The 12,584-nt window shown below is 40.4% G+C and overlaps 1 protein-coding gene across 10 annotated transcripts in view; it reads right to left on the reverse strand.

Moving 5' to 3' along the window:
* Positions 1-12,584, reverse strand: part of SIK3 (SIK family kinase 3) — a 253,200-nt gene that overhangs the window by 119,516 nt on the left and 121,100 nt on the right. For all 10 annotated transcript variants that reach the window (XM_023239137.2, XM_023239135.2, XM_023239133.2 and 7 more), the window contains exons 2-3: positions 6,605-6,721; positions 3,211-3,274 (exon numbers count right to left, since the gene is read on the reverse strand). In XM_023239137.2, coding sequence (XP_023094905.1) covers positions 3,211-3,274; positions 6,605-6,721 — 181 coding nt within the window. The remainder of the gene's footprint in view (positions 1-3,210; positions 3,275-6,604; positions 6,722-12,584) is intronic.

The following is a 12,584-nucleotide window of genomic DNA, read 5'->3' on the forward strand; positions in this document are numbered from 1 at the left end:
TGAAACTCGAATTTGATGTGACATTGTCACCATATCTTCCTTTACCACTTCAATCGTGAGTTCCTTTATTTCTGTGAACATGTCTACAATGGCTACCTTAAAGAAACTGTCTGGTGTCTCCGACAGTTTCTTGGCTTGCTTTTTTTCCAGTGCATGGGTCATACTTTCCTGTTTCTTTGCATGGTTCATTTTTTTTTGTTGTTGAAAACTACACATTTCAGATAATGTATCACAGCACCTCTGGGTACTGGTACACTTCTCCCCTTCCAGCACATGTTACTGTTATCTGCTTGTTTATTTGTTTCGTGACTAATGGACTGTGTCAGTGAAGTTTATTCTCTCATAGTGTTCAGCTTCTGTTGTTGTTCCACAGGGAAGCACAGATTTGGTATCTCCACAGTTACCCTCAGCTCACGGGATCACCATGGTTGGGGGGGGTGCTCTCTTCCTGTCTTTCCTTAACCACACCCAGCTGTTAAACTCCAATAATTGCTGGCTGGTTGCTCTATTGTTTTCAACAATGCCCTGGGGAATAAATTGGTCTTTAAACAATCAAATTCTGATTCCTTTGAAGGAATAGTTTCTGAGATCAGTGTCTGACTTTTGTTCTGACCTCTGGAAGGCTCATTGGACGTTTTATTCCCTGGATCTCCTATGGGGTAGCTTGTACCTTGAATCTCCTCTCAAATGCCTTTACCACAACCTCCACTGTTCTTATGAATGCTTTTAGCCTTGAACTTCCTCATACTCTGCTGCAAATGAAGTCAGTTCCTTTGTGAACAAATTAGGAGCTACGTCTTAAGGTCTGTGCCTCTCTTTAGGCAAATCTCTGAGCCAGGGGTCTGAAGTCAGCTGTGGGGGACAAAGGCAAAGTTCCCTCCGAGTGGCACTCCCACTACAGGAGCAGAGAGCTCACTGGAAGGAGAGGGGCACAGTCTGGGGTCCTCTCAGTTTTCCTCTCGTGGGATGGAACTACCAACTTACAATCTGAGACAAGAACAGTCTGGGCTCCAATATTCTCAGTGTGCTGCGACCAAACTCTACAACTAGAGGCTAGGCAGAAGAAGGGAGTCCCTGCTCCTAAACTACATTCACCCAAGACTTAGTGGTAACAGGCAGCTGGGGACTGGAAGAGAATGCTGATGTCCTGTTCCTCCAGGAGCCATTAGTCTAGGTTAGAGTTGGAGGGTCCTGTAGCCTGAACTGGAATCTCCCCCTCACTGAGTTGACAAGGAGGGAGGAGTAATGGTTTAAAAACCACAGCCTCATTTCTTACCAAATTTTCATAGATGCTCTTGAATAAATGTCTTCATTTGCTGTTCACACTTAGAACCATGGTTTTGGGGGTTTTCAGCACTTTTCACGTTTCACTGGGAAGCGGGTCAGCGGAGATCCTCATCCTGTCATGACAGATGTCAGCTGCCCAGTTGTTCTTTAACATGGAAGTGAAGGAAGCAAAGTGCTAGGGATCTATTTGTGTGATATCGTTTAATCTTCACAACTGTGAGGCAGATATTAAAGACCTCACTTTTACAGACCATGAAACTGAGTCCCAGAAGCATTTGATAACTTGCTCCAATCAAAACAGCAAATAGGGGGCAAGTAGCTGACTCAAAACCAGGTCGAACTGCCTCCAAAGTTCATGTTCTTGATCATGCCCATCTTTTCATCTTTTACAAGCTTTTCCATCCTTTTAAAAACCTGAGCTCGTGCAATAGTCATATCCCTGTGCAGTCACAATGATTTATTTAGGTAATACATCATTTTCTTTCCCACCTAGGTCTTTTATAATAATACCAAGAGAAGTACTATTCTGTTTGTTCATGCCTTAAGCTACATTTCCACAAAGAATCTCTAACCAGGGCATTATTATCTTTTCTGTACTTTTAAAAACTGTTTTTCTGAAGAGCAAGGTAGATCTGACATGCAATGGATTGGAGTCTTTGATTATTATAAATATTAAGATGACAAGGCCTCTTTTCTCCCAAGACTACTATTGTACACAAGCACATACACAAAGTCAATTAAAAATATTATTAGGAAACGAAAATACAGCCTTGAAAAAACACTCTGAAGACTTTTAGGCCCAAATTGTAAGATTTCAAGGAAAGCTTTTAACACACACAGACGCAAAATCCATACAGTCACAAATGACCAGTCACTAATAAAAAGATTCTACTGTAGGGGCCCCTGGGTGGCTCAGTCATTGAAGCATCGGGCTCTGTGCTGACAGTTCAGAGCCTGGAGCTGCTTCAGATTCTTTGTCTCCCTCTCTCTCTGCCCCTCCCCCACTTGCGTGCGTGCTGTCTCTCTCTCGAAAATAAACATTAAAAAAAAAAAAGAAGATTCTACTTTCAAAGTTATCTCATACTTTTAGATACACTTAAAAACTTAAAAAAAAAAATTGGACCACAATGTAAACTAAAACATAATCCAAAAAATAAATAATCTACATGAACCTAAAGAAGAAACATTTCTCTGTAGTTACTTACCAAACAAACAAATTAAAAATAACAAGACATGTGAATCTAAATGTGAAAAGTTTAGCCTTTACCTCTACTTGGCTCCATTTATCACTGTTACAAAAAAAAAAAAAAAATTTTTTTTTTTTGGCCCGTTTTTACCACCTCGAAAAGTCTGATTTCCTGGTAACAAATCCCACTGTTTAATTCTGATGTTGTGCTAAGTGTCTAAGAAAAAAAAAAAAGTTACTGCAGACAGAACCTCCCAAACTATAAGAATCATCAAGGGAGCTGGGAACACGCAGTAAGGAATACAGTTACATGTTATATGTAAACAAAATTTAAAGAAAGCATTAGAATGAGACTGTTGGCTCCAAGGGGCGCCTTCACACAAAACAGAGGCCCATCCACTGCGGGGGTTCTGCCACACACGGTGACCCCAGGCAGATGTAGCAATAGCAAAGACCCTCGGCTGCAGGCACCTGCTGTATGTTCAGTAGGGAGGTTTGTTTTTGCAGATCTTTAATCCCAACTGTTACCACCTGATGGAAATAAACAGAACACCTCTGCTGCGGAAACAAAGAGGGTGAAGGGACTTAAACAGGTAAACCAAAATAAATGAAAATTCTTGATTGAAAAGGACAGCATCAAGTGACAGCCACTCAAGTGACAAAGGTGTTGAATGGCTATTTTAGGTTTGCAATAGTGTGCTCAATAGCTTTTTAAAGAATGCAATAGAGGTACTTACCAAATATTTCCCCTCCACTAGCATATTCTGTCACCAGATAAATCATCCGTTCTGTCTCCATAACCTGGTACAAAGGCAGGAAAGCGACAGAGAGTGACACAAATGACAGGCTGATATCATGGGAAGAGAAACTAAGGAACCCTCTTTTGTTGTCTGAAATATTAATAACCATTACTGCTTACAGGAAACTTAAAACACTGGAGGGGACACACACATAAATGCTATAAAGAAGAAAGGGGGGAAATAGGGATCCCTTCACGTTCTTAAACGTAAGAAGGATTTACTACTTGAGACGGACGTTTTGTTGTTTCATGAGGCCTCTGCAATCTCGTAAGCTCCACAAAACTGAGAAGCAAAGAAGCTGCCAAAAACCAGAAAATTCACATTCGACACTGATCACTTCCAAGTTCAAAAATGTTCCCCCCAAGACCCAATCAAAACAAAAAAAGCCTAGGGAAAATGGTGGGAATCACTTAAGAACCGCATAGAAATCACATATGGATATGTTTTTTTAAGGGACAGGACAACTTTCCTCCCTGCCATCCATTTCTTCAAAATTGGGAAGAATCATGTAAATATTCAACACTGCAATATAAATTACTCATCTGTATTTTGTTTTGGTCCCTATTTTGCCTTTTTATTTAGTTTTACTGTGTTGGCAGTCCTTTCTTCCTTTTTTACCTTTATCACTAAATATTTTTTAAGGTAATGTATGAGTATATATGCTCATGATAAATTTTTTAAATGCCGGTATATGAACAAAAGGCCAAAGATTTTCCTCTTCCCAGCCCCCTCATCCTATTCCCCCAAAGGAAACACTGTCCATAAGTCATTTATTCCATATCATTCTAGAGCAATGCTGATCAACAGAATACAATGTAGGCCTCATATATAATTTTAACTTTTCTAACAGCCATATTAATAAGTTTTAAAAAAGTATTTTTAAAACTTAGTATTTTATTTATCCCAGTAGTCCAAAACATTATCATTTCAGTTCCTCATTTGCTGTAGCTACATTTTGATACTCAATAGCCATGTGTGGCCAGTGGCTATCATACCAGGCAATACAGCTTTAGACTTTCACCATAATTCATTGGTAATAATTTTGCTCAATTATTTCCTAGTTACTTGAGCTTTGATATCTTTACACATCAATATCATGTAACAGCATTATGTGTTATAATAGTAAATCTCTTCTCTTCTTTGGTATGGTTTCATGGTAATCTGTCACATGAGTGCACGTTACTTTTTCAATTTAGTAACTGTATTGTACTTTTGTTTCTCTTTAATTTTTAAAAAACATATACTGGTGGTATTAGCTCATTGTTTGTTACATGCATTGCTTCCAAGATCTTCCTGTATGTTGATTAACACAACAAAACGTCAATGCTCTACATATATGCAGGTGTTGAGTAAAAAAAAAAAGAAAATTTTAAAAAATCGCCTATCTCCTGGGGCGCCTGGGTGGCTCAGTGGGCTAAGCGTCCAACTTCAGCTCAGGTCACGATCTCGCGGTCCGTGAGTTCGAGCCCCGTGTCGGGCTCTGGTCTGATGGCTCAGAGCCTGGAGCCTGCTTCCGATTCTGTGTCTCCCTCTCTCTCTGCCCCTCCCCCGTTCATGCTCTGTCTCTCTCTGTCTCAAAAATAAATAAACATTAAAAAAAAAATCGTATATCTCCTTTGTACCCCCAGGTCTTTTATTGACTGCAAATGTTCTCTTACTCTTAAATTTTTCAGTAGTTCAAAAACTTTCCTATACAGTTACCTATATTTGGCTTCCTCTACAAATTGACGATTTGGCAAATGACCTGAAAACTACCTTGATGCTATTTATAAAGACAATTTGACAGCCATTCACCCTGGCAGCTCAGAATCCCCTATTAACAATACTAGCTGCCAGAGAGCAAAATTAAAGCTTAAAAGAGGGCATTGTTCAAAGTCATGCCTGAAACTGAGACTTCTTATAAGCTAATGAAATCTTGGGTAAGAAAGATAAACTTGGAGAATTCAGTTGTAAGGTTAATACCTCCAAGTTAACCTCTTGAGGAAAGTTGGCCTAATAACCCTTCAATTATTTAAAGATGATTTATTTTAAAAAGTGAGGTCAAGAAGTTTACTCAGTTGATCAGGATAGGAAGGAAACAGAGGTTAGACACCTCCGAGTTTGCAGACGTTAAGTCTTCAGGCAACACCAAGAAGCCTTCACGAGTTTGCTTCTGGGGCACAATGTAGGTGTGGCTCAACAGAATTTGGTCTGATAAATTTCAACAAGTCTGCTCCTGCTGATCTAATTCATTTCATTATGTGAACAGCTGATGCCAGAAAAGAGCCCTAAAGCTGTAGCCTTAACCACACACACTAACATCACAACATGCTTTCCTTTCCATAAAGTTAATAGACTCTGAAAGCCTGCCCATTGTGCCTCCACCCTTACACATGGTGCCATGTCTGGGCCAGTAACCTTTACTGCAGAGTAACAGCAGCAAATGAACCGAGTGGGTGGCCACTTCCTGAACAACTAGGCGATGGCTGTTCTGGTAGAAAGCAGCAAGCAGGGCTGGCCTTATGCAGAGGCAGAGCTTGTGACTGCCAACACACTGCAATTTGAGAAGCACCCCAAAGCCCCACCTCTCCCAAAATATCTCTTCCACCAGCCTGCTAAGGCTAGGTCCTCTCTTCCTATCTGGCTTGAAATTCCAGCCATTAGACTTATTGCTTTTGCAGTAAAGCAAGGGAATTGTTGAGGGTGGCATGAAATATGCATGCTTCTCGGGAAGGTAAGAGAACTAGAAGGGAAATCTCTTCCATTACACAAAATCAATCTCACGGTTACCAAAGTAATCAAACGCTACCTCAGAAAACGTAATCTAGGACCCTACTAGAAAAGAGGTGGGTTCTGACTGACCAAAGGGGCCATAGTTAAAATATCCTTTTCCATCATACGTCCTACCAGGATCACAGAAATGAGCATTTAAGTGATGTCAGAAAAAGATAATGTTATATTCACCTCTAGCTTTTCATCCCTAAGAATCCTCCGTTCCTTCTGGCTTTCCCATTCTGTTTTAGGATTTGGACCTACATAAATAAGTTCTCGTCATCTTCTGAATAATCTTTTTGTGTAATTCTCACAAAGAATGGTCCCCAAGCTTTAAAGAACAAATGTGAAAGGCCTACATGGGTAAGGTAGAGCTTACTAGTAAAGAGCCAGGTAAAACATGAGTGCTGAATGTGGAGATAAAAAGGGTGGGGAAAACAGGAGGATAAACATATGAACACAGAAACCAAGAAAAGCTGGAGATGTTCACCCAGACACCTTTTCCTCAAAGGCACCTATACACATAAAATGACCATCCTGGATTCTTCGCTGCCATACGCTACCCCACTAGGGAACCTACCTGGTAGAGCCTGATGATGTGAGGGTGGCAAAGCATTTTCATAATTTGAACTTCCCGGAAAATCTTCTTCAAGTTTTCTTCATCCAGCTGGGTCTTGTCTATGATCTTGATAGCAACCTGAGAAGAGAGGAAAAAAATGTACTCTGATGCATTATTAAAAGCAGTTTACTAAGGAAAATTAAATCCACTTGAACACATTATATTCCACAAAATATAAGTTGCCACTATTGTGTTTACAGAATATCAATGAAGAAAATGAATTTACTTTTTAAAAAGTCAGTAAATATATTCCTAGCAAGTTGGTTTCAAAGGAACAGACTCCAAAAGCTAATGGGCGTTTCTGCCATTTCTTAAACCACTCCTACAGTAAAACCTTATGGCAAACAAAATACTTCACTGCTCCACAGATGTGGTCTCATTCTGGGAAAATCATGCTTTGATGCGGGCCATGAGATGTTGGGCCTCTTATTAAGATAAGAGGCTTATATCACAAGTACATGATAAGTCGGTAAGACTGGACCAGAAATTACACGGATGCATCCCACATCTCACCAGATGCGTGCGTAACTCCACAGTCCTGGGGGTGGAACAGGCAGAGGTCACTACACACTGAACATCTGCTGGGCGCCGAGCATTGCTCTTCGTGCTTTCCGAGCACTAAATCATTTAAACCTCACAATACCCTACGTTATTATTAACCTTATCTTACAAATACGGAAACTGAGACATACGCAGATTAAGTAATTTACTCAAGATTAAGTAATGTAAACTGGCATGTGGTAGATCCAGGATTAAAGCCCAGGTAGGTTGACTTTAGAGTCAAATTCTTAACGGTAATGCTATAAAAATCTGAAGCTCTTTCTGTACCGCAGATACACTCCTTCAGCATCAAACATCTATTTTGCTCATCATTCTTAAGACATCCAGCAGCAGGTACATTTTAAAACAGAATGAAAGATGAAGGACGTTTATAATCCATCGTATCTAAACTTCGTCATTATTCCTAGTGAATGAAATACTCAAAATATTGTGTTGCCCCAAAATATCTGTATCTCCATCTCAGTCAATCAGCAAGTAGGCAAAGAATATTAGTTTGATGAAGGACCAAGACAAGGTAAATTCTAGCTCCTTTCAATGCTAAAATTCTGTGATTCCCCACACTGAGAGAGGGAAAGGAAGTTTACTAGTAAGAAAAAGAAAAGAAAAACCAGAGAAGCAAAATTTCAACAATAAAAATGTTCAGTCCAGAGCAATAAAGACTATAAAGAACCATACATGGGAGATGATTCAGATGTAAGAATGACTAACATAAAAGTAACTCTGCAGTTGTTTCAGATGTTAGAATGAAGACTAATGGGAGAAAGGCCCAGGGAGACAAATTTCAGCTCAATTCAAAGAACATTTAAGCCCTGCCTAATGATGGAAAGTAATAAAGTGAGCTGGATGTAACTCAGCCTACAATAATTAAATCAGATGCAGCCTTAACTTCAAGGGACTCACAATCTAGTTGGGGAAAGACATGTGTGAAACAGACAACGTTGGAAACACAATCGGCAAAGCTACGTACAAGTTATGACGGTGGAACAGAGGATCGAGTGTGACCTTCACCTGCGGGAGAAGCCGACCTACAGAAAGACTTTACCAACAAAGCAGAACTTGAGAAAAGAAAGAAGTGGGACAGGCAGAAAAGAAGGTAGGAAATCTTACAGGAGAAATAGTAAAACCGTTAACAAATCTCACCGGCTGTCTGATCTCCTATAAGAAGCCTTGCACCAATCACCCCAGATTAGCGGGGATAGCTCAGTGGTAGAACATCTGACTGCCTATCCCCCTGGACTGTTAGCGTTTCTACTTCTCCTCATTACTGTGCCATATATCACACACAGGACCTTAACTCCAGCAATTAGTCTGGCATCTGCACCTGGTTCTCTAAGAACAGCTCCCAAAGCAACTGGGGGAAAAAAAATCACAGTTTACACTGTCTTTTTATACAACAAATATCTGGGTCTTAATTAATTATTAATAAAATAGCACATTATACTTTACAGATTACTTTCATATACGTGACATGCTTCTAAACTTGCAGCCATATGCCGTGGCAGAGCTTTCCAACTGGTGTGCTAGAAATGGATTACAAGTGTACCCAAGGCCATGGGTCGGGGCAGTGGATCACCTCCGGCCTCAAGAAACCTCATGTGTCTACCCCAGAGAAAATATGATCATTTTCCGCGTATGCCACAACACACAAAAAGTTGGGAAGTAATACTAGTTTTGCTGATCACCAACTGTCCAAGGACTGGGCCTCAAATCCCCTAACCTGCCTATGCCTACCAATGGATGGCACTGAAAAAGTAATGGGGGGTGAGGATGAAGACAGTTAATGAGGGCTTTTAATGCATTTAACCATATTTTTGTACTTCTTCACACCCAAGAGAATACTGAGTCACACTGTAATTGGGGGAGTCATATAGTAGGGCCTCCTAATTCACGTGAACTCATTCTGAATTTCATTTGCTCTCTGAGGCAGTAAGATTTTCATCAAGGGAAAGAGAAAACCAAACCTAATCACCTATGAGAACAAACTGGCTTTAAGATCTTATATTCTGTGCACCTAATAAATATTTTTAATTTAATAAAGATAACGGTATAGCATGGATGTAGTTTCACATTTCATAACAAGCAATCTGACTTCACATAAAGGGAATATCGTCCTACGTACTGAAATGTATCCCTGTCTTTTCAGGGAAAATTGCATTAAGTATAATCTGTTCTTAGAAGGCGGAAGCAGAGAGGTTTTAACACGTTAAAGCATCAAATTCCCGTCTACTCTTCAATGAGACTCAAGATTCAACAAGACACAGGCAAAGCTTTGCCTACCAGCTGAATACAGTGTCAAGAGGAAGGACTCTGGTGTCAAGCTCCTGGGTTCGAAATCTTGGAGCTGCCCTTTAATGTATAACTTGGAGCAAACTATTTAATTTTTCTATGTCCCTTACCTAAAAACTGTAGGCAACTACTGAACCTGCTTTAAGGGTTGCCGGGGATGTACTAAGCTAATGGATGCAACCTGCTTAGTACAATGCCTGGCATGTGGTAAACACGCAATACACATTAATTACAGGTACTGCTGTCGTGATTTGTTTTCCGGAATCAAGCCTTAAACTTCAGGCACTCTTAGGAAAAAATGAGATTTGCTTTACTCAACAACATAATCCTGGATCTCAAAAACATCAGTCCCTTAAATCGAGGGGCAAGTTGAGGGGACCAAGAAGCAAAAGAGCTAAGAATCTGTGGGCAGCATCCAGAACCAACTGGTTACTTCCAGCTGATGTGGGAAGAACATGGAAGGAATGTAGCTAGGGGGGGAAATGCATTCCATTTGGGAAAGTCACACCAAGCCAAAAGACGGAACCCACAGCAAGACCTGATCCTGAGGGCTGGGCCGGGGACAGCGAGCTCTGCTTCTTCATGGCAGGCCGGGCTCCCCGCCCTCCACACTAAGTACTAACACCAGAGAGGAGGACACACATGTTACTTGGCTCCAATTTTAGCTGCAAACTGAAAAGTGGAGATTTGAGAAAATGGAAAAATACCGATGAAACAGAGAAGCTACCAAGTCAGAGAGCAAGGAGCTGGCAAGCAGGTATAATTATTTTAAGAATACCTGAAGAGATCAATGATCATGAACTTTCATGGCTACAGATTACTGGTGACTACATAATACACGTTTTAAAGTACATCCAGTTGCTTGAATTTTTTTTTTAATTTATATTTGAGAGAGAGAGAGAGAGAGAGAGAGCGAGAGAGCGTGTGAGTGGGGTAGGGGTAGAGGGAGAGGGAGACAGAGGACCCAAAGCAGGCTCTGCACTGACAGCAGAAAGCCTGACGCGGAGCTCGAACTCATGAACCGTGAGATCATGACCTGAGCTGAAGTCGGATGCTCAACTGATTGAGTCACCCACGCATTCCCCTACTCCGCCCCAGTTGCTTAAAAAATGAAATGCATCCACAACAAAAGGTTAACTGCTAGGTAAACAGAAGATAAACTCTCAAAGAATGTGTTTAAATTTTGGTGCTGAGGGGCGCCTGCGTGGCTCAGTCGGTTGAGTGGCCGACTTCGGCTCAGGTCATGATCTCACAGCTCGAAGGCTCGTGAGTTCGAGCCCCGCATCGGGCTTTGTGCTGACAGCTCAGAGCCTGGAGCCTGCTTCGGATTCTGTGTCTCCCTCTCTCTCTGCCCTCCCCTGCTCATGTTCTGTCTCTCTCTGTCAAAAAAATAAAATAAACATTAAAAAAAAAATTTTGGTGCTGAAAAATCTATGAATCACATCCCTGTACTTACATATAAAAAGCGTAACAAGTGAAAAAAGGAAACTTCCAACACACTACCAAGGACCACAGATTTCTTAAAGTTTCTTGTTCTACATAGAATTCTTTTCTCTTACAAGGAGCAGGATTTTATGAACTGACACTAATATTAATTAAACATGGCACTGTATCAAATATGTTGCTGAACAGATACAGCTTGCCGGGAGTCTCTACCCAAGAGATTTCCATTCAACAAACTCTCCTTTTTTCATTGGCATGTGGTATGACAGAAATTAAACTCAGATCATGCCAAATTTAAAGTCACAGTTCGGGGCGCCTGGGTGGCTCAGTCGGTTGAGCGGCCAACTTCGGCTCAGGTCACGATCTCGCGGTCTGTGAGTTCGAGCCCCGCGTCGGGCTCTGTGCTGACAGCTCGGAGCCCGGAGCCTGTTTCAGATTCTGTGTCTCCCTCTCTCTCTGACCCTCGCCTGTTCATGCTCTGTCTCTCTCTGTCTCAAAAATAAATAAACGTTAAAAAAAAAAATAAAGTCACAGTTCATTATTCATTCTAAAAGCGGGGGGGGGGGGAGAGGAATAGCTATTTGCCCCTTTTAGTTCTTACTAATGTGTCCAGTGCAAATTGATGGGCTATGAATGTAAAATATATACCAGATCTCAAAGCCTTAATATTAAAATGAGAATATAAATGATCTCATTGATAAATTTATATTGATTACATGAAGTAATAACATTTTAGATATACCAGGCTAAATAAAATATATTATTAAAACTAATTTCACTGAAGCCTATAGAATGGGAGAAAATATTTTCAGACCACAACATATCTGATAAGCAGTTACTAACCAAAATAAACTAGGAATTGACAAAACTCAACAGAAAAGACACAAATAACCCAATTCAAAGATGGACAAAGGACCTAAGTAGGCATTTTCCCAAAGAAAACATACAAATGGCCAAAACATTATAATTTATCAGGAAACTGCAAATGAAAAAACCACAATGAGATACCACCTCATGACTGTTAGGGTGTCTATTACCAAAGACGCTGGTGAGGGTGTGGAGAAAAGGGAAGCCTTGTGCACTGCTGGTGGGAATAAAAATTGGTGCAATCACTATGGAAAACAATACGGAGGTTCCTTAAGAAATTGCAAACAGAACTACTGTATGACCCAGCAATCCCACTTCTGGGTGTATATTCAAAGGAAGTGAAATCATGATCTCAAAAAATATCTGTACTTCCATCTTCATAAGCAGAATTATTCACAATAGCCAAGATATGGAAACAATCTAAGTGTCTGTCAACAGATGAATGGATAAAGAAAATGCAGCATACATATATACAATGAAATATTATCCAGCCTTAAAAAAGAAGGAAAGCCTGTCATTTGGAACAGCACGGATGAACCTGGAGGGCAGTATGCCAAGTGAAATAAGACAGACACAAAGACAACCACAATACCACAATGCACGTGGTATTACCTATATGTGGAATCTAAAAAAAAAAAAAAGAAAAAGAAAAAAAAAGAAAAAGAAAAATTCAAACTCACAGAAATAGAGAGTAGAAAAGTGGGTGCCAGGGGCTTGGGGGATGGTGGAAGAAATATGGACAAGTTGGTAAAAGGATACAAACTTTCATTTAAAAGATGAATAA

This window comes from Felis catus, chromosome D1 (assembly GCF_018350175.1).
Source record: "Felis catus isolate Fca126 chromosome D1, F.catus_Fca126_mat1.0, whole genome shotgun sequence".
Taxonomy (NCBI): Eukaryota; Metazoa; Chordata; class Mammalia; order Carnivora; family Felidae; genus Felis; species Felis catus.